The sequence below is a fragment of the Danio rerio genome, chromosome 23 (assembly GCF_052040795.2).
Source record: "Danio rerio strain M-AB ecotype USA chromosome 23, GRCz13ab, whole genome shotgun sequence".
In the NCBI taxonomy this organism is placed as follows: domain Eukaryota; kingdom Metazoa; phylum Chordata; class Actinopteri; order Cypriniformes; family Danionidae; genus Danio; species Danio rerio.
The window spans coordinates 45,001-66,028 of record NC_141043.1 but is presented as its reverse complement, the minus strand read 5'-3'; the positions used below and the strand labels follow the sequence as shown (position 1 = coordinate 66,028).

General features: G+C 42.0%; 2 protein-coding genes and 2 long non-coding RNA genes across 4 annotated transcripts in view; 2 read left to right on the top strand and 2 right to left on the bottom strand.

The window, feature by feature from the left end:
* Nucleotides 1-2,469: 2,469 nt before the first annotated feature.
* LOC147838121 (uncharacterized) overlaps nucleotides 2,470-21,028 on the bottom strand; it is a 21,175-nt gene continuing 2,616 nt past the window's right edge. Inside the window, exons 2-3 of the long non-coding RNA XR_015523016.1 lie at nucleotides 6,467-6,668; nucleotides 2,470-5,145 (exon numbers count right to left, since the gene is read on the bottom strand). This is a non-coding gene — a long non-coding RNA (uncharacterized LOC147838121). The remainder of the gene's footprint in view (nucleotides 5,146-6,466; nucleotides 6,669-21,028) is intronic.
* LOC141380604 (E3 ubiquitin-protein ligase TRIM58) lies at nucleotides 14,844-20,357 on the top strand. Its single transcript, XM_087306365.1, has 2 exons — nucleotides 14,844-15,615; nucleotides 17,329-20,357. Exons 1-2 carry the CDS (start codon nucleotides 14,875-14,877, stop codon nucleotides 18,208-18,210), a joined length of 1,623 nt encoding a protein of 540 aa, XP_087162491.1. The 5' UTR covers nucleotides 14,844-14,874; the 3' UTR covers nucleotides 18,211-20,357.
* The window catches only part of LOC141380605 (PTB domain-containing engulfment adapter protein 1), a 6,131-nt gene continuing 5,996 nt past the window's right edge, over nucleotides 20,894-21,028 (top strand). Inside the window, exon 1 of the mRNA XM_087306380.1 lies at nucleotides 20,894-20,954. The gene's annotated coding sequence lies outside the window, so the exon portion shown is untranslated. The remainder of the gene's footprint in view (nucleotides 20,955-21,028) is intronic.
* Nucleotides 21,016-21,028, bottom strand: part of LOC147838122 (uncharacterized) — a 1,994-nt gene continuing 1,981 nt past the window's right edge. Inside the window, exon 2 of the long non-coding RNA XR_015523020.1 lies at nucleotides 21,016-21,028. This exon is cut by the window's right edge and continues 1,260 nt beyond it. This is a non-coding gene — a long non-coding RNA (uncharacterized LOC147838122).

The following is a 21,028-nucleotide window of genomic DNA, read 5'->3' as shown; positions in this document are numbered from 1 at the left end:
TCTTTTATAAAGGTCTTCTGAAGCCCCGCCTACTGTGCACTGTGATTGGCTGAATTGGTGAGTGGGTGGAGCTGATCAGAGGAAACAGGAAGGTGATGTAGTTTGTGATTGGAGGATTGGGGATGGGGGTTTGATCTTGGGCAGAGGGAAAGACTCTGCTGTAGAGTTTTCTTGAAATCGTCTGAAGCATTATTGGTTCCAGATTTCTGCTAAAACAAGCCTTCGGCCCAAAGACACCCCCTCCAACACCCTCCACCTCCTCTTCTCTCTCCAGCGCAGACAATACGAAGGAGCGGAGGAGAAGAAGGCTTGCTCTGTTGACTTTATGGCACAGTGAGGTTCTCGAAGGTAAACTAACCGTTATTTTAGACATGCTGAGTGAGAATATAAATCACTGTCAGGTGGGTCTATGCCAACAACAGCATGTCCATGTGTCACATTTGCATTTAATATACCTGCGCATGTAACGATGGGAATATGAGCCCGCGTACACCGTATTAGTCAGGAGTATTCACCCCACTGTAAAATGAGTGTTCTACTACTAATATTCACCCTGTTTCTCAGATTGAGGAGTTGTTCACAGTGTTTCCTCTAATGTTTGTTCTTCTGGAGAAAGTCTGATTAGTTTTATTTGGGCTAGAATAAAAGCAGTGTTTAATAGTGTTAAAGTCATGTTAAGCTCAATATTATTCACCCCTTCAGCAATATTAGTGTTGGATTGTCTCCAGAACAAACCACTGTTATACAATGACTTGCCTAATTACCCTAACTTTACCCTAATTACCCTAGTGAAGCCTTTACATGGGTTGTGGGAGTATTGGACAATGGGTTAGTCTTCGACTGTACATTGCAGATTCATTTGCACTTGCCTGTTAGTGGATTTGTGTAATATCTCGATTGTAAATGTGTAAATATAGATTAAACTGGCATGAACAAAAGCGATCTCTAATCAAGCGAACATGTGAAGCTGCTCAGTGCTGTATTTGATCTGTGTTATCTTATCGTGTGGCATCTGCTCAGGACACCATTAGTGTTTTGTTTGTCTGGAGCGAGAACTGGCCAAGACCACAACAAGAGATCTGGTCATGAATTACAGCAGTATTTTTAGCTTGGTTTTGACCTTTAAAACTAAAGCAGACGTGTCACTCTAAATGAGAACTCGAAACCTGCCTTGATTGCGTCCTGTCATCGTGATAGTTCATTTCATTTCAAAACCTCATAACTAATGTCCTGCTGAACTTAAATTACTTTCAGAAGTGAAGGAGGATGACATTCAACAACACGATGAATTCATTTCTGAGCAGGCCTGAACGAGGATTAAAACGCAGCTCTAATCAACAGTTACAGATACAAACAATAGGCCTGTTTTTCTCCAGTCTCTCGTGTGTCTCCATGTCTTCCAGCAGATTAAACTCGGACAGATCTATAATGTAGCTGCGGGCTGCAGCGACGATTTCAAAGAGAGAAGATGTAAGACCAAGGCGTTTCTGAGGCTGACTGAGTGACCAGCAGATGCAGCTCTATCCTGTTGGTATTGTCTTGCTATTTTTATACTTTGGCCAGCAGATGAGAAGACAGTCAGCCATCTTCAGAAGCAATCAGAGTTTTGGCTGAGCTGTGAGTGTGTGTTGGCTGTCTGCAGTTCTGTTCACACCTGATATGAAGATGCAGTTCTGTTGATCCAATCACAAATGGACTAGGGAGACACTTTACTGCTAACAGCATCATCATCTGGCACAGCGCAGTTTCAGCAAGTGTTCTTTGCAAAACAAAGGTCTCATTTTCACATCCTGCACATCGTAACCCTCCTGTTGCCTTACTGCTCAACAATGAGCCAGGCACTATTATAAAATATTAAATAATATATAAATATTATAAAAACCTAAACAATTGTTTTATAAGTCCGGTGAACATGTCCCCAACACAAGAAAAAATGACAACGCTTTCTATTTTCATGAAAACTGCACACATTTAGGGTACAGCGGTTGTCCTTTGGGTCAATTTTGACTACTGTGACAAAAGGAGACCCAATAATAACAGCGTCCAGAAGCACTTCTCTGGGCTCGGCAGCATCTGGGATGGAGCATCACACAGTGGAGACGTGTCCTGTGCTCAGATGAAGCAGTGTTTCAGGTGTTTCTGGGAGAAATGGATGCCGAGAGATTCTGGAGCTCAATATGCTGCCTTCTTCTCCAGGGACGCCCAGACAATGCAGAACCCCATTCAGCTCAGGAGTTAGAGGAGACAGAGACTGGACTGGCCTGCCTGCAGTCCCGACCTGTCTCCAATAGAGAATGTGTGGCGCATTTAGATATGCAAAAAGCAACAACACAGACCCCGTCTATTTGCCCACTTTAAGACTTGTTTGTAGGAAGAATGGGAGAGAATTACACCTGAAACACTTCAGCACTGCAGTCTTCAGTCCCTAAACATCTTTTGAGTGTTGTGAAAAGGAACGGCAACATTACGTTGAGTGAGAAATGTTTTACTGATACTGTTTTTTAAATGTGTTGCAGGAACCACACCTGGAATATGTGTTCATTAAAAAAACAAACGATTAAAATCACGAGGAACACATTAAATAATGTTTGTTGTACAGTACGCAATGAAATACAAGTATATATATATATATAGTTTAAAATAGAGCGAGAGTTTACAATAGTAGAGAGTGAAACAGACAGAAGGTAGGTCAGCTATAATAAATAGAATAAGATGTTTACTGAAGACATTCAGACAAACAGATCAGCATGCTGTACCCCTGATATCAGCTCTCTCAGAAGATGGCCATATTTACAGCTCATGTTTTCAGCATTATAATATGTGCATGTTCAGTGACGTATTACTCCACACAGTTCGCTCTGTCACACAGAGTTGGAGCCACTTTCACTGCATTTTAGCTTGTTTAGATTTACACCACGGTGGTCCCTGTCAGAATCAGCCTCCGGAGCTGATCCGATCACATGCCGCTCCACACACACGGCGCACCTGCGTCTGATCAGGACATTTATACAGCACAACGTCACCGCAGCGCTCTGACAGGAATAAACAGCTCAGGGCAGCTGGAGCTATGCAGAAACTATACCCCGGCTCATATAAACAACGGCTTTGTGGATCAGAACTGGCTCAGCGACAGGAGCTCAGGATCCCCTGGTCACAGCGGTACTGGGGTGCACAGGTCTGGAGGAAATCTCTGCATCAAACACTTCAAAGAAACGCTAATGGAGGCTAGCATGTGCGCGCAGCCAAATACGAGCCAAAATGCTGGTGATGATTGCCACCAAAGGAATATTTTCTAAAAATGCCTGCAGGCCTCAGAAATGAGGACCGCTATTGGTGTTGGAGACTATAGATGCACAGCATTTGGGTCCATCATGAGCACAGCCTTTCAGCTCACATCTTCAGCTGTTTTCTTCTGTTAGCTTGAAAAACAGAAATGCAATTTCCAACCCAAAGAGAAAAATGGCTGAAAATATGAGGCCAAAAAAGGCTTGTGCCATAATGCAGCATATAGCGTTAATTCAGTCCTACATGTGGAGCAAGAAGCATATATATATGACAGAAGTAACCCGTGTGAACTGTGTGCATTTTAATGCATAAAAGCATCAGCCTTAATTAGGTTTTGGTCAGTTTTGGTCAGTTTATGCACATCTTCTCCATCCAGACACACACTATGTGCATTTCTCTGCACATTCCTCCCCATGCACAGATGCCTGCCAACGCTGAATCACACACACATGAAGCATCGACCAATCGCTAACTATAAACTCCAAACACACCATGCCTCAAACGGCACCAGAAACAGACAAACTAGAGAGAAAGAGCAGGCAAACGAGGAGAGAGGAGCGTGGAGCAGAGAATCTGTGGCAGCTTTGCCTCTCGCAGACCTCTCACCTCGCGTGCTTCACGTTGTTGCCTCAGTAACGTGGAGGAATTTAAGCGGAGGAAAAAACAAAAGAGCCGCTCTCAGAACAGAAGAAAAAAGGTCTGAAGAGGGGAAAAGCAAAGCAGTGGTCAAACAGAACCATATGGGAGAGTGTGGGGCTGGCTTTGATCCTGGCCCTCCGCCTGATTGATGCTGCGCATTTCATTTCCTCGTCAAGGCCGTGACATAATGTTTCACTAACACTCGCTCTCGCTCTCCTCCACTCCATCTGCTGCTGTCCGACCCTGCAGCAGATCTGAAGCCGCCATCACGACCAACACTCCTATTCTCAGTGTGTTATTATATGTTGATTTCACACTGAGGCAAGTGTACACTAATCTACAGTCCCCGAGAACGAAAGACGGCCCAAGTTAGCACAAACACTAGTTTATATTGGTGGACCCTTGATGTTAAAAGAGTATACAGATAAAATACTAACTCACAGCTATAAACAACACTCGAATGAATGACAAAAAACAACCACAACAACATCAAAACGCCTAGTGCTCGCTGTGAAAGCTGCGCTCGCTTATCTCACACTCAGTCTATTGGCCAGGGTATATACAAATCTTCAAGAGAATCTCCTAGCTGATCAACTCAACATAAACCTCTCCATCACCTCCTTCAGTGAACGAGGGTTACGTTCATAACTAAGATGTTATCCAGAGCTGTATGACTCCACTAAACCTGAATATCACAATGAATATTACAATCATAACAATATCAACAGCAGTGCTCATCCACAATACGCAGCTGACTCAGTGGTTGCGCTTCTCTTTTCTTGTCATAAACCAATAAAGGCAGCCGAATGGAAAAGCAGATTTGGTGTGAACAGCCCCTTATACAGCAGTCCTTAACTCTTCCCTTGTGTGGAGTTATTATAAAGGGTTACCAAGTCTTGAACTCCACAGATTAAGGAAACGATTGAAAAAACATATAAATAAAAAGATTTTGCCTGAAAATATCCTCGGGGAAGCTTGAGGATGAAACCTGCGCTGTTTCCAGCCGTCATCATCAGTGACTCTAAACAACATGGCTGTCAACACAGAAACACACACACACACACACGCACACACGCACACGCACACACACACACACACACACACACACACTGTGGGCTTTGAAGCAGCCGTGGACGGGATGTGGAGAGAGATGTGGCCGGGACAGTATTAGCGGGTCTCCAGCATCTGCTAAACGTGTCCGATACGGCTGTGATGAGCTCACTGTGGAGAAACACACACACACACACAGATCAAAGAGCAGCGTAATCTCTGTGTGAGCGTTTGTTGCTATTAATATGACAATACAGGCTTTATTGATCCTCTATAGGTCACTGCTGGTTTTAGGACACAATGAGATCAGATGAAGAGCAAAGGGGAACACTTTAGTTTAGCTCACAGTTCATGCTGTTACCTGCTTATGACCTGTGACCTGTCCGTTATTAAGATATGAACAGTTCATTAGTGGTTATAAAGTATGATCTGCATCCCTAAACAACACCTAAACACAACTACTGCCTTCTATATAAGCAGAGAATGAGTGTTTACTTGACTGTTTGGGTCTTTTACAGGTTTAATGAAGGTTGTGATAATGCTGATGAATGAAAGTCTCTACAGTTTTGCTCTGATGAGTGTGCAGCACAGGTAAAGCACTGTAAGCTGCAAACCGCCCAGTGCACCTGTTGTAGATTTCTGCAGGTCTCGAGATATCTGAATGTGTTATGCCTCATCATCTGCGCATTTTTTTGATTTTTGTCTGCAGAAATTAGTTGTAAAAACCTGCAGATTTATGCAGAATAATATGAGAGTATCGTGACAAAAAACTTAAAGCATGAACAATTAATTAAATAAATCTGTTTCACTTTGACAATGCAAATCCACTTAGATCCACTAGTTGAGTTCTCTCGCACAGTAGATCTACTAAAAGACAACAGTGCTGTACACAAATCATACAAACATGTGCTGAAACTGCATCTAAACACTGCATTAATGTACTGCATATTTACACATGTTTGCAGGCAGTATGCAGATTAATAGACACGATGCAGGCAGATTTCTGCAGATTCCCTGTGGCTGTGCCTTTACAGCAGCGTTCTGTTTATCTACAAGTAAAGTTCTAATTGAAGAAAATTAGTAAAAAGCAAAACAAAAACAACAGCTAGCATAGCCCCGATCATCATCATCATCATCATCACCATCAGACATCTGCTCTCTGTCTTCATGAGTGACCATGAGCAGATCAACTGGCCTTCATGATCGTAACCTGAGATTTTCTTCCGCAGTCGATCTGAACAGCAAAATCTCTGAGCTGACATCAATGTGAGGAAATAATCTTTTTATTTATTACTATTATTTATATTATTAATTTTTGCAAAAAGATATAATAATAACAATAATAATAATAACAACAACAACAACAATAATAATAATATTAACAAAAATCTTTTCTCAAGATAAATGTTAAATGGCAAAAAATCCGGCTATCACAATACTCAGCAGCAATATCTTATATCCCCCGACTCTATCGTCTTCCCTCAGGACTGACCCTTTCTCCAGAGATCTGCTTCACCTCCACACATCTGGGACTCATTTCCTCCCCCAAAAAGCTCACTTCCTGTGGGCAGCGGCGGGCAGGACGGGTGCTTCTGCAGAGGATGGAGGTGTTTCTGCTGGAGGTCACGGCGGGGTCGTCCAGAAGGTGAGAATCGTCCAGTTCTAGGTCATGAGAAACTGACGTCCGACAACGACTGAAAGACAAGGAAAGAGGATTATTATTAAAGCGATAGTCAAAGATGACCAGTCACTCATATTCACATGGAGGCCAGCATTTATACAGAGCTCTTCCCAGATCGCCTTTCTCCAGCTTCAAAATAAGCTAAAAAATCAACACACACATATACTGTATGTATATATTCCTGAGTGATGATTTCACATGTTGGACTTCAGCCTGTTCCTGACTGAGACATTACTGATCGTCTTGGAGAAACACACATATTGTGGTCATAATTCAGCAGTTCTAATACTGTAAACGATATTGATCATGGATCCAGTATCATGTCCCACTATAGCCCTGAATAATAATGAAGAACAAATCAGTGAAGTATTCTGTCAAAACTCTGCTTGCCTTTTTATGATTTTCACTAAAAGTGAATGTGAATGCTAGAAATTAGATTCACTTGATTTGTAAACAGTAGATGTACAGTACGGGTGTCTTTACAGCAGAGATGCACAAATAAGGGTTCATTGATTTGGCCCGCCATGCCATCTGGGAAGAGATTTAGAATGAAGGTTGGGGCAAACGTCTTCCACAGAGACTGTCATTTCTATTTTAACATAATCTGTTGTTTGTTTGTTTGTTCGTTAAACAAAACAAAAAAAAATAAATAAATAAAATAAACTGTTTCAATTGAATGCTGTGCATGAATCAGATCTTTACAAATGTAAATACTGTAAATACTGTGACCCAAAGACAGAAGACAGAACACAAGACGAGCAAATCAAGGCAAAGGCACTTCAGCTTGCCTCTGCTGTGATATGAATGGGTTTGTGTATGCTTTTATTGTAAGTATTAACACCAGTAAAGTGTTTTTTCTATTTACTTTTTAAATTAATAAACTGGAAAATTGGCAGAGTTAATGTAATAGTGTGGTGTAGTCACCTTCGGCTGACCACCCTAACCCTAACCCCTAACCCCTAACCCCTCGGGGGTTTTTGGTCCTTCATAAGGAAAAGTTTGGGCCCCCAGCTTTATAGCATCACATGTTTTTTGTATTAGTGAATTTATTTATTTATTTGGTGTGGATTATATATAATCTGACATGTCATCTACCACTTTGTTCCTCATTAATATTGAATAATACAAATGAATTCATTATTATTAATTGATAAACATAAAAAATGCTGAAAAATGATTTCGTCTTCGCTGACCGCAAAAGTGAACACAATAATCTTAGATTAATCTGCTGTGGAAACTGTAAGTATATGAGTTTCCTTTAAAGCATCACTTTATCATTGCTGTTCATTTGCTGTTGTGGTTCCTGTGTACTCTGACATGATCTCCTGATATGGTCCAATGTGAGAACAACACAGCAACACGTATATGTGTTTTACTGACTCATGACACTACAGTACGGTTCAAGCTTTAATGATGACTTTTATAAAATAATGAATCTTCAGGGCCGAAGAGAGCCAGAACTCAACAACAGTTTACAGACCATTTAGCTTTTCCCTAATTCAGTGTCATCTCTCGGATCTGAGCTCTCTATAGATGTGTTTAGAGATCCACAAATAATGTTCCAGTGATCTGTAGCTGAACATCTCTAATCTCCAACCCTGACTGGCTCATGCTCCGAGATCTAAACAGAACTGTAAATTCTGATGGATACTGCATAAATAGCTCTGGGCTTTTGTTCTGCACACGCGGAATTTCCTTAAATTCGTTTTGAAGCTGCGTCTCCAAAGGACCTTTAATGTCAGCGTGGGCATCTGGTTTCAGCCCGATTCAAGATGGGTTCTGTTCATTCATGTCTTATGTAAATGCTATTGAACAAAAATAACTGGCAGGCCAGAAGATTCCTGCAATAACCTCATCCATCGCACCATATGCCCGAACGCTCTCATCTCCAGCGCTTTATTTACTGATCACTAATGCAGCACTCAGTGTTCCTGAAATCAAGACGATGAGGACATCTATCAGCAGATAACAGCTGAAGTCAGAAATATTCACCCTCCTGTATATTTTACCCAATTTCTGTTTATCAGAGAGCAGATTTCTCCAGCACGATTATAATCATAACAGTGTTAATAACTCATCTCTGATAGCTGATGCCTCTTCTCCATGATGACAGCACATAATATTAGACTAGCCACAGTCATATAGACTCGCCTGTACCACGGTCTATCTGCAGTGTCTGTCTATCATCAGACCAGTGTTCATGCTCTCCCCTCACTATCAGCTTCATCAGTTAAAGTATTAACCAACCTGAACTAATGATGAGCAGCACTTACAGCATTCACTGATCATCGCTCAACATTTACTGATGCATTATTAACATCCACACTCAGGCTTGTCAACATTAGTTACTGAACATGAACTGTGAGTTAGCTTCAACACTGCATGACTGTTTTCATCATCTAGTGTTAATACCATGAGTGAACTCTCTAATGGACGTGTGGCTCATAATCGGCTCATGTTGGTAAATACATTATTTAATCCACCCTCACTACAGTCTGAGTGGTAATGTTCACTGTAATGCTAAACTGGTCTACTTTACACCGCTCTGATGGCTGACTCTGATATAAAGACCCCATCAGAAGGAGAGACTGGAGGCAGTGTGTACCGCTGGATGCATTTCTGTCTCGTGCACCTTTGTTTCAAACTTTTACTGCGGCCTAATTAAATGTTGGAGTGGTCTGCGCGGTGTGCTGGGCTGTGGGCGAGGGCTGCTGTGTGTTCCTGTGGGAGGAGGGGAGCCAGGAGTTGATTTAATAGCGTTTCCACTTCAAAGTAGCCCGTACTGCAGTGTTGCAGCCCCCATTACCTGCTCAGCCCACCGGTGCTTTAACAAGCGCAGAGCAAAGGGGAAACTCTTTGAATGCTCCAGCACGCTTTAAACCAACAGTACAATTCCAACCCTAATAGAATTGTGGTTTACACACACACACACGCACGCACACATGCACACACACACACATGCACGCACACACGCACACACTAACACACACAAAAACACTCACACACACACACACTGTACAGAGACAGCTTGTTTACAGCTTGTAGAAAGGGGCAGAATAGGTCTCCTTCAAATATAATCACATCTTAAATGTAAAAGAGATCAGGCTACAGGCATATGCACAGACTCCAGAGTTTTCATTTCGTGCAAAAGCAATAGCACAATTCATTTCAGAATTCTAAACTTAGTTGTCTATTGGGATACACACACCAGCATCGCAGGTTAGCGGTTGTTTGCGGTGCTCAGCCACGACTCTAGATACTGTTCATATTTCTGCTGCAGCACAGAGCGCCGTCTGAATAGTTCCACATTAAATGGCATGCGGATGTGTGTGTGATACATTCAAATATCATGTGCGGCGCACTTAATACAGTCCCTATCCCTAAACACTGGCCAAACAGCATGTAAGAATATCATAGATACTCTCAGCGGGTCCACAAAATACAGCTTAATTTATTCATTCATTTATTATTTTGAGGGAGATTTGGACATATTCGGCATTGCAGAGCTCACGATGGAACACTTTTAATATAAAACAAACAGCTTTTCAGTAAAACCTGAAATAAATAAGAGATGGAGAAATATTTTGAAGTCTTGTGTGGATCTGTCTGTGCGGATGAGCAGATGTTTTCTCTTCAAGACGTCTACTGGATGCTTATCAAACCCTGCCGTTCATGCCAGCGCCGCTATTTCACACACACACACACACACACACACACACACACACACACACACACACACACACACACACACACACACACACACACACACACACACACACACACACACACACACACACACACACACACACACACACACACACACACACTAGGCTATTCTGCAGTTTCAGTTCGGTCTGTAAATTTTTACACAAATGTTCTCAATAATATTTCACTTTGCAGCACTTTCATAGTAGAAATAGTGGAGCACACACTCCGACACTGCAGCAGTCTTCAGAAACAGTGAAGCACACACTCTGACACTGCAGCAGTCTTCAGAAACAGTGGAGCACACACTCCGACACTGCAGCAGTCTTCAGAAACAGTGGAGCACACACTCCGACACTCTCCTCATTGTTTTTCTTCATGTCATCCACAATAGCAGTGCTCAGATTAAACCTGAATTAAAGAATTATTCTCACATATATGATCTCTCGCGGTGTTATCTGCATCACACACAGGTGAAGACAGAATTATTCAGCCTCGTATTAAACTTGAATTTTTTATATTTTCTCCAATTTCTGTTTATCGGAGAGCAGATTTCATCATCACATTTCTGATCATAACAGATTTCATAATAGCTGATGTGTTTCCTCTTCATCATGATGACAGCACATAATATTAGACTAGATATTCTTCAAGACACTAGTGTTCAGCTTACAGTGACATGTAAAGGCTTCACTAGGGTAATTAGGGTAAAGTTAGGGTAATTAGGCAAGTCATTGTATAACAGTGGTTTGTTCTGGAGACAATCCAACACTAATATTGCTGAAGGGGTGAATAATATTGAGCTTAACATGACTTTAACACTATTAAACACTGCTTTTATTCTAGCCCAAATAAAACTAATCAGACTTTCTCCAGAAGAACAAACATTAGAGGAAACACTGAGAACAACTCCTCAATCTGAGAAACAGCATCTGGGAAATATTTGATAAAGAAAATAAATAATTTTGACTTCAGCTGTATGTATGAGACCACAAGATGGCAGACGTGTATGACTCTAGGGATGGTGTTTTGCAGTGTGCCTTCACTCCCAGCTGCTCCTGAACTCCCAATTCAACATATACCTACAGTGCAGAACAGTTTCAAGCCCCTGATTGCTCATATGCATGAATACATTTTTATTTAAAACAATACTTTTATTCATTATATGTGTTATTTATTAGTTATTTATGCGTGATGTGTCATTTTGATTAGTATTGATTGTTTAGCAGTACTGTGTTAAATAAACCTGCATGTTGTGAAGCATGTTTTTATTTCCTCATTTATTTCTGCTTGTGAATGTCATTACGGATTAACCCCTTCAGCTATATTAGTGTTGGATCTTGAGCTCTCCTCCAGCAGTGTGTAGTGTGTGTATAGTGTGTGTTCTGCTCATGTGTAATAGTGTGTAGTGTGTGTATAGTGTGTGTTCATGTGTAATAGTGTGCAGTGTGTGTATAGTGTGTGTTCTGCTCATGTGTAATAGTGTGCAGTGTGTGTATAGTGTGTGTTCATGTGTAATAGTGTGCAGTGTGTGTATAGTGTGTGTTCTGCTCATGTGTAATAGTGTGCAGTGTGTGTATAGTGTGTGTTCATGTGTAATAGTGTGCAGTGTGTGTATAGTGTGTGTTCTGCTCATGTGTAATAGTGTGTAGTGTGTGTGTATAGTGTTTGCTCATGTGTAATAGTGTGTAGTGTGTGTATAGTGTGTGTTCTGCTCATGTGTAATAGTGTGCAGTGTGTGTATAGTGTGTGTTGGTGTTGTATATTACTCTACAGTGAGCTTGTAATAAACTGCAGCACATGTTCTGCTATTCTACACTCTTATTCCTCTACATATGATCTCTTATATTATTTCACACCACTAAAATGTCAATAAAAGTCACTTTGTTAAACTGTAGAGTTGAATTATGAGCATCAGGATTGGACAGAGCAGAGATCAACATCCCATAATGCAGTTCACCACCACTAATAAACACACAACACACACACTAACTGGTCATTGATATGCTTTACAGTGTATTACTTATTATTAAAATCAAATCCACAAACATTCTACAAAAATAATAATAATAATGGTAATGCCCAGCCCTGGGCTGAACTCACTGATTCTGCAGAGCAGCCTTGTCATTCAGTTGACTTTCAGAGAGAGAGAGAGAAACTGACTGACTGACACACACACACACACACACACACACACACACACACACACACACACACACACACACACACGGTGAGCCTAATATTCACGTCTTAAATGCAAACTATGGACACTGAGGATGTGTGACTGCAGCAGGCATCATGCTGAGACTGAACCTGATGCACAGCTCTGATGCTTCACGTCTGCGTTTATCTAAAGGACTCTGCTAAAAGACGCCCTGCAGCAATTTCACACTCGCTCAGCCTTGACAACACTGAGAGACTCTTCTGTCTTTGATCACGACACCTGGACGCCTCCCACAAATCAAACGACAACCTTACACACACACACACACACACACACGCACATGCGCACACACACACACACACACACACACGCACACACTCTCGTGAGTGCCATAGACTTCCGGTGGGTTTGATGTATCCTGCAGATGGGATTCCTCTGCTCAGCTTTCTGAATTATCTTAGAGAGATTCACGAGCGCTTCTAGAGTCTGGTCAAAGCTTTGCTCTGCACAGTTCAGGCCTTCACATTTAAAGGAATACTCCACTTATTTTCAAATAGTTTTTTATATATATTTTTTATATTATTTTTATACCTCTCCTGTATAGCTAAAGAGACCGCTCACCACAACTGAAATGGTAAAACTCAGGTTTTTAAAGGGTTAGTTCACCCAGGAATATCTGCCGTCATGTTCAACAGAACAGAACAAGTGAACGTGTGTAAACGCAGAGTAGATTTTCATTTTAGGTGCGCTGTCCCTTTAAATCTTTAGTTTTACCATTTAATAATGCATTCAGCCAAATTTCGAGGAACATTTTAGCTTAGCTTAGCCTAAATTATTGAATCAGATTGGACCATTAGCATCTCAAAACAATTATAAAAAGTGTTTAAATCGGAATAATTGTCCAACTTCAGACCAGAGCAGAGCTGCAGAGGAGTCAAGCTCTTAATAGGACAATTACTGAAACGCTTTAGTTATTTTTTGAGCGAGATGCTAATGGTCTAATCTGATTTAATGATCTATGCTAAGCTAAGCTAAAAGTGCTCATGTCAGAACCTGAGATCGGCCTAATGAATTAAAAACAATAAAACCCTTTTTTACACTAAGAGTGATATAAAGAGAGCATATTTACAGAAAAGTGGAGTCTTTGGCACGGTGCCGCAGTGGTTAGCATGATGGCCTCACAACAAGAAGGTCACTGGATCGAGTCTCGACTGGGTCACATGCGCTATAGGGGAATTGATCAACTAAACTGGCCATATAGTGTATGAGTGTGTGTGTGTGTGTGTGTGTGTGTGTGTGTGTGTGTGTATTTGAGAGAATAAGTGTGTATGGGTGTTTGCCAGTACTGGGTTGCAGCTGAAAGGGGATCTATTATGTAAAACATGTGCTGGTTAAGTTGGTGGTTCATTCCACTGTGGCGACCCCTGATTAATAAAGGGAATAAGCTGGAGGAGCTGAACTGTAGAGGTCTGTTGTGTATTATTATTGTGAAATGTGTACATGTCCTCCTCCTCCTCACATGTCGAGTATTTAATTCAGCATTATTAAGCTCTGAGAGTGAAGTATTGTGTTTCTCTCAGTCCTGTTCCTCTGCCCGAACACTCTCTAAACATCTCAGCATGATCAAAAGCGTCTGATTCTCTCTCAAAGAGACCAAATAACAGCAGTGTGTTTGACCATGTCAGTCATGCCATTCCAGAGACACAAATAAAAGCTGTTCTGGGTAGCGCAGCAGGACGAGCTGCAGTCATGTGCCAATAAAGAGCCTCCTCTGGAGGAATCAGTGTCTACTGCATGGACATACGCTGTGTCAGACACTGCTCTCCTCATTACTCTCCTCTTTCAGTTCTGTTTAATGGCAGAAATGCTTTTCTCACTCAGAGTTTGTGTCTTGATTCTGCTCTAAATATCTACAAACTCTTAAATCAAGAAGCATTTACTACTGTAGACAAGCAACAAATATAGTGTTGTGTTCAGCAATAATGAGTCAAGATGAAGAGAGTTTCTTCCTAAAACAAGCACAATCATCTGGCTTTTCCTCTTGACAGGAGATGATTTCTCTTCCTCCATTGTCAGATTATTTAGCTTAACAGTTAGGGGGTGAGTAAATGAAGACAGAGTTGATCACAGCCTTTTGTAGAAATTGCTGATTTGACCATAAGCGCCCTGATCATCACGATAACCCATGCTTATTTACAGTAAAGGCCAGCGCATTTCCCAGCAGTGCTGTTGTCTGCAGCAGGAATGTTGTAACGCAGGGTCATAACCGGCTATTCCAGCAACTCCTCTGACATTTCTCGATTCTCCAAACACACTCGCAGACGTGCTTTCACCACCGACAGGCAGAGACATGTCGCAGAGTAAACCAGAGGAGCGTCTGGCTTTGGAGCTGAGCTGTCCCATCTGTCTGCAGCTCTTTCGGGACCCCGTGGCGCTTCCCTGCGGACACAATTATTGCCTGGGCTGCATTAAAAACGCTGCCGATGCTGAAGACCCAAAGTGCCCGAAACGCTGCCCAGAATGCAGGGAGGAATACGGCAGCCCAGAGGCTCTTCCCAAAAACTTTAAGCTCAGCAGTATCGTGGACGGATTTCTGGTGGCCACGACTGGAGGAGGACTGAAGGGAGGAACTACAGTCCCGTGTGACCAGTGTTTGGATAATCCCGTGGCTGCGGTGAAGTTCTGCACACGCTGTGAGATGTCTTTGTGTCCAGGCCACCTCAAAAAACATGAAGAGCGGCACCGGTCACTGCATGTGTTAGTGGGGCTGCCTGCAGAACGGGATGGGAAACGATGCACGGTGCACTTAAAGGTGACCGAATATCTGTGTGTGCAGGAGAGACTGTTCCTCTGCTCCGAGTGCCTGATGGAGGGAGCGCACCAGTTCCACGAGGTGCAGACCTTTGAGGTGGCCAAGGAAGAAATGAAGAGAGTTCTTGAGGAACTGGGGAAGTTGGTGTCCGATAAGCTGCAGATGACTGAAACTCTGCTAAAAGTCGCACAAGAGGAACCCGACAAACCCGAAGATAGACTGGTGGCCAGAGCAAACGTCCTGCTGGACAACATGACGTCCCTTATTAACACATACAAGGTGAGGAGGAGCGGCAGAAGTGCTGTAACTAGCTCAGGTTTATGGAAGTCAGTGGTTTTCAGCTGAGCTCATCTTCTTTAGTGTTCAGCAGATAAAGAAACAGGTTTGGATCAGGTTTATCTTTTGGGTGTTAAGCTCTCCCTTTAATGACAGCACATAATATTAGACTAGATATTCTTCAACACAGTAGTGTTCAGCTTACAGTGACATGTAAAGGCTTCACTAGGGTAATTAGGGTAAAGTTAGGGTAATTAGGCAAGTCATTGTATAACAGTGGTTTGTTCTGGAGACAATCCAACACTAATATTGCTGAAGGGGTGAATAATATTGAGCTTAACATGACTTTAACACTATTAAACACTGCTTTTATTCTAGCCCAAATAAAACAAATAAGACTTTCTCCAGAAGAACAAACATTAGAGGAAACACTGAGAACAACTCCTCAATCTGAGAAACAGCATCTGGGGAATATTGGAAAGAGAAAGTGAAAGGTACAGTAATGGTGCCACTGCAACGAGTTCAGTTTCATGCAAGTCAATGGAATTCAGCTAGCAAGTAACAACGAGTAATTGGGTCACAATTATTGGGACACAATTATGTCGTCAAACTGTTGTATAAACACAATAACTCGTAGCAGTGCCATATGGCTGTATATCGGCACTGCTACTCGTGTGATATTGCTCATATACGTACTGGATAACATGATGTCCCTTATTAATAAATCCATGGTGAAGTATAATGTAATTACTTCAGTGTTTTGTGTTCAGATAAAGCTGAATGATGTTGAAGAAGCCTCTTCTGAGTTATAGGCAATGGCCAGAAAAATAGAAATAAACACTGCATCATAGCTTGTCGTCAGATAGTAATAATTCAGGAAAGAGGCATGGTAACTAGGGTTGGGCGATGTCGACCAATTTAGCATCGTACAATGTCTAAAGTGAAACATCGCGGTGGACGATGGCATCGTTGTCGTAGGCGGCTTATGAATAATTAATTCATTCATAACAGATTAATCATTTGTAGCCTACCGTTTCAACTAGCTGACCTGCATGCTCTTTATTTTACTCATAAACAAATCACAAATAAATAAAGAGAAGTTACACACACATGACCACCTGTCAATCACTGTTCCCGCAGGACTCATGAACAGGCGGAGTGATCTGTGTCAGTATAATGGCGTCAGCACACTCAGTCGGTAATAAAGGAGCACAAGCAACAGTGTCTGAGGTTTACACTGAAATGACTGAGTGAAAGTGAAAGACTGAAGCAGTGTACTGACGCTGTGACATGATACCTGATAGAATCAGAAGAGCAAAGAGTCGTTAGAAAGAGACAAGATTAATTATTATCAGTGTGTGTGTGTGCTTCAGTGTGAGTGTGTGTTGATGCTTCTGTCAGTCTATGTGGCTCCTGTCTCTGTTCATCTACAACTCCACATCTATAATCCTCTTAGTCTATGCTGACATGATCTTCAGCAGCTCAAACACTCTAATGGCTAATGGACAGACGGCTGCTTCTCACTCAGGCCTACTGTTTATGCTAATGAGATGGGCAGTAGTGGGCGGGGCTTTTCCCCCCTGATGACATGTACAGAGGGAGAATGCCAATCAGTGTTTCTGCATCAGGTCTGATCATGTAAATGAGAGGCTGGTCAGTGTCCACACACTGCTGCTGTAAACTGTCAATAACAGCTCCTCTGTAATGTGTTTCTAGAGTCGTATGAACACCGCCATGAACGACAAGCTTCACCTGCGGGACAAGAGCAGACAGGCCAGTCTCTGTGAGTTAGAGGGATGCCTCCACCAGCTGCGGGAAGCAAACCAGTGCAAAGACGACATTCTCTGTCAATCCTCAGAGTTCCTCTTCATCCAGAACTACCTCAACGTCGACGCAAAGATACGGCAGGCTGCAAACGCCACCATCCCTGCTCTGCCCGTACAAGAGTCGTCTGACGGAAAGCACTTACGCTCCATCCTCTGCACGGACGCCTTTCACGCAGAGATGAGTCTTCTTCTGGAGTATCTGCACGGGGTGATGAACCCGCTGGACCTGACCTTCAACCCAGCCACGGCTCACCCAAATCTCCTGCTGTCCGGCGATCTGAAGACAGTCAAGCAGTGCGCTGGAGCCAAGAGCAGCGTGTCTGGAGACCCCGGCGAGCGCTTTACCTCCGTGTCTCAGGTGATGTGTGCGCAGGGTTTCTCCACAGGTGTGCACATGTGGGCGGTGGAGGTCGGGCCGGGCTGTGCATGGTCTGTTGGCCTGTGCTATAAAAGCATCCCACGGAAAGGAGACCACAGCAGACTGGGCCATAACAGCAGCTCGTGGAGGCTCCAGTGGAAGAGCAAGAAGCTGACGGCGTGCCACGACTCCACGAGTATACCGGTGGGAGAATCGCTGCTCGTGCCGCCGAAGAAGGTGGAGGTGAGCTTAGATTATGAAGGAGGAACGGCTGCGTTCCACAGCTCGGGTCAGGGAGGCAGAAAGCAGCATCTGCACACGTTCAGTGCTGTGTTCAGGGATGTGGTGTATCCTGCGTTCGGCATACTCTCCACCTCGGAGGAGTCCTGGATAACTCTGCGGAGTGGAGTTTGACTGACGGCGGCACGCTTTCACTTTCACTTTATGTCGCTTCACTCTCTCGTTCTCTTTCTTGCAGCATTGCTGTGGATGAACACTAACAGAAGTGCACTGCTATAACCTGAGAGTGTCATGTGTGTTTGACTTTATTTAGGTTATTTAGGTAACTGATAAGCACTTACACTGAAACTAATCATCTGTTATAATCTGCAGGAGTAAAGCTGTGTTTCTACAATGTTTGTGAATGAAGGATTCATTACAGACCTGCATGTAATTACACCTTTAATTAGTCAGTTGAGCATCCCAAACCACCCTTTAACCTAATGTACCCATCCCAGCATAACCCAACCCATATCCCAGCTGAAGAGCACCACAGCAGTTCTGCAACACGCGATCAGCACAGCCAAGGCCACCTACTACAAAGAGGGACTTGTGCTTTATTCATATACTCGTGTGTGTGTGTGTGTGTGTGTTTGTGCGTGTGTGCGTGTGTGTATAAAGAGCACTTTTAAAATCGCTGAATTAACCTTTAAATTTCATTACACATAAATGTGATTTTTTTTTAATTGTACAAAAATTAAGCTCCAGCCAGTGCTCAGCAGATACGTGTACAGCCTTCACAAATCTCCCTGTTAAGCTCACATGTTTATTATGAAGCTCTACAATATTATATTAGTGCATATGCATTCAATTAGTCAGTACTGAAGCCAAATCTGATCTGACAAAATAACTAACAATAACACTCCAAACACCAGCACAGCCACACTTATATGTTATAGAAAAATAAATACAAATTTATCAGAGGACAAATCAAGAGAAGCAGAAAAATGGACAATTTAGTTGAAATTCTGTAGGTTGTGATTAATTTAGCTTGAATTTAACTATATTATCTTTCCATTTCTGGATATGTTTGGTGAATAAAATATAATTTTATCTGATGAATAAGGGACTAAGCTGAAGGAAAATGAATGAGTGACTGAATTTCTTGCATATCTATATTCTGGCTCTAGAGGCGTCTGTAATCATGTGAAGCACTGAACCGTGCGAGAGTTTCAGCTCCTCTTAATCAGAACATGAACAGAAGCAGCGAGTTTCAGTTTAGAGATGTGTGGAGATAGGAACAGCATTCTTCAGAGGTAATGCCGTCACTCCTCCAGATCATCAGCAGATTATATGTTATGAAATATGTACAGAAATAACTGCAGCAGGTTCCTGCATTCACAATCAACAGGTTTATAAGGAAATGTGCATGAGCTCGTAAAACAGGACAGACTTGTTCACACCCTCTGTCACATTATTAAAAGCTGTCTGAACATGAGGAAACTCTGCAATGAGAGTTATTCATGTTGATAAATACATTAACTAATACACCCTCACTGTACAGTCTTACCAAAAGGGTTAGTTCACCAAAATTCTGTCATCATTTTCTCACTCTGAGTTTATTTCTTCTGTTGAACCTTGAAGAAGTTCTGGAGAATGCTGGAAACCTGTAACCATTGACTTCCATAGTAGGAATAGCAGACACTGTTGAAGTGAGTGGTCGCTGGTTTCCAGCATTCTTCACAATATCTTCTTTAGTGTCTAGCAGAAGAAAGCCAATATTCATCACTCTTAAAGAGCTCACTCTATTGCCTTTCACTTATCAAATATTTAATGTTGTTGATTTAAAGAGACAGTTCACACACAAAATCTGATTTCTGACATCGTTTCCTTCCTTGTTTATAACTTCTTCTGTTAAACACAAACTAATATATATCGTGAAGAAAGGTGAAGACCTGCAGTGACCTTGCATTAGATTTCTCCTTCTATGGAAGTCAATGGTTACCGGTTTTCAGCATTCTTCAGAATATATATGTATATATATTTTTGTGTCCAACAGAAGTAAGAATAAGATCTGAATCACACATATGAGAGTAAACAGTGCATGAATATGACATTTTGAGTGAACTCTCCATTTACTAAAATACAGTACACCATTTCATCAACAACAGCACCATCTACTGGTGCTTCAACACAATCCTCTAAACTCACTCTCATAAACCCTGCTATAGCTTTACAAGTCAAATAATAACTCTAATAAATCCTCTTAAATGTAAGTGTTTGTTTAATTTGTCTGTTTGGCTGTGTAATATATGATATAATAAACATGTATGACATGAGAACGTTGCTGCTGTTGTTGAATGTTTTCTTTACTGATCCCAGGGAGAGAGTTTAGTGGATGCATTTCATCAGCCTGATACAACAGAAAATATTAAAGGTTTGAAAGGCGCTGAGATCTTTTAGACCTATACATTTCATAGCAGTATGGTCACTATGCAGAATTCTTGATTTCATTTTTGACAGGAAGGTAACTGTACTAGTGTCCACCTGTGAACATCACATCATTATTCAGCAGATCACCTGATCCCTGCCCTGAACTGCTGCTGTCTCTGTTTCTGGAGTGTGTTGAGCTCTGACTGAGGAGAGGATGGAGATTCACACATGAGCTGAAGATGACCAGACACAACAGCAGATATTGTGTTCATAATTTCAGCAATGAAACACAAGTCAGAGTACATTAGTAAATCACCTCAGTATTTTGATGAACTTTTCCTGAATTGGGGTTGTATAATAAGCAGATGTGGGAGTGTGCTGTTATCAGGCGGGATGTGCCATAAAGAAAAGAAGCTTTATAGTTAATCATTAACATCGCACGACTTTAACCCTGAAAGACAGCGGAAGAGGACACTGCTGCAGCCACACAACCATCTCACCCACATGTAAGTGCGTTTACAGTATTTTAATTTTACTCTGATGTTTTACATTGTTTTGGATGCTGTGTGTGTGTGTGTGT

What these genes read in the sequence shown, in the direction of transcription:
- LOC141380604 (XM_087306365.1), top strand. Translation starts at nt 14,875, where the DNA reads ATGTCGCAGAGTAAACCAGAGGAGCGTCTGGCTTTGGAGCTGAGCTGT. An exon ending in CCCTTATTAACACATACAAG is followed by an intron (nt 15,616 to 17,328) that starts GTGAGGAGGAGC and finishes ATGTGTTTCTAG; the next exon opens with AGTCGTATGAACACCGCCAT.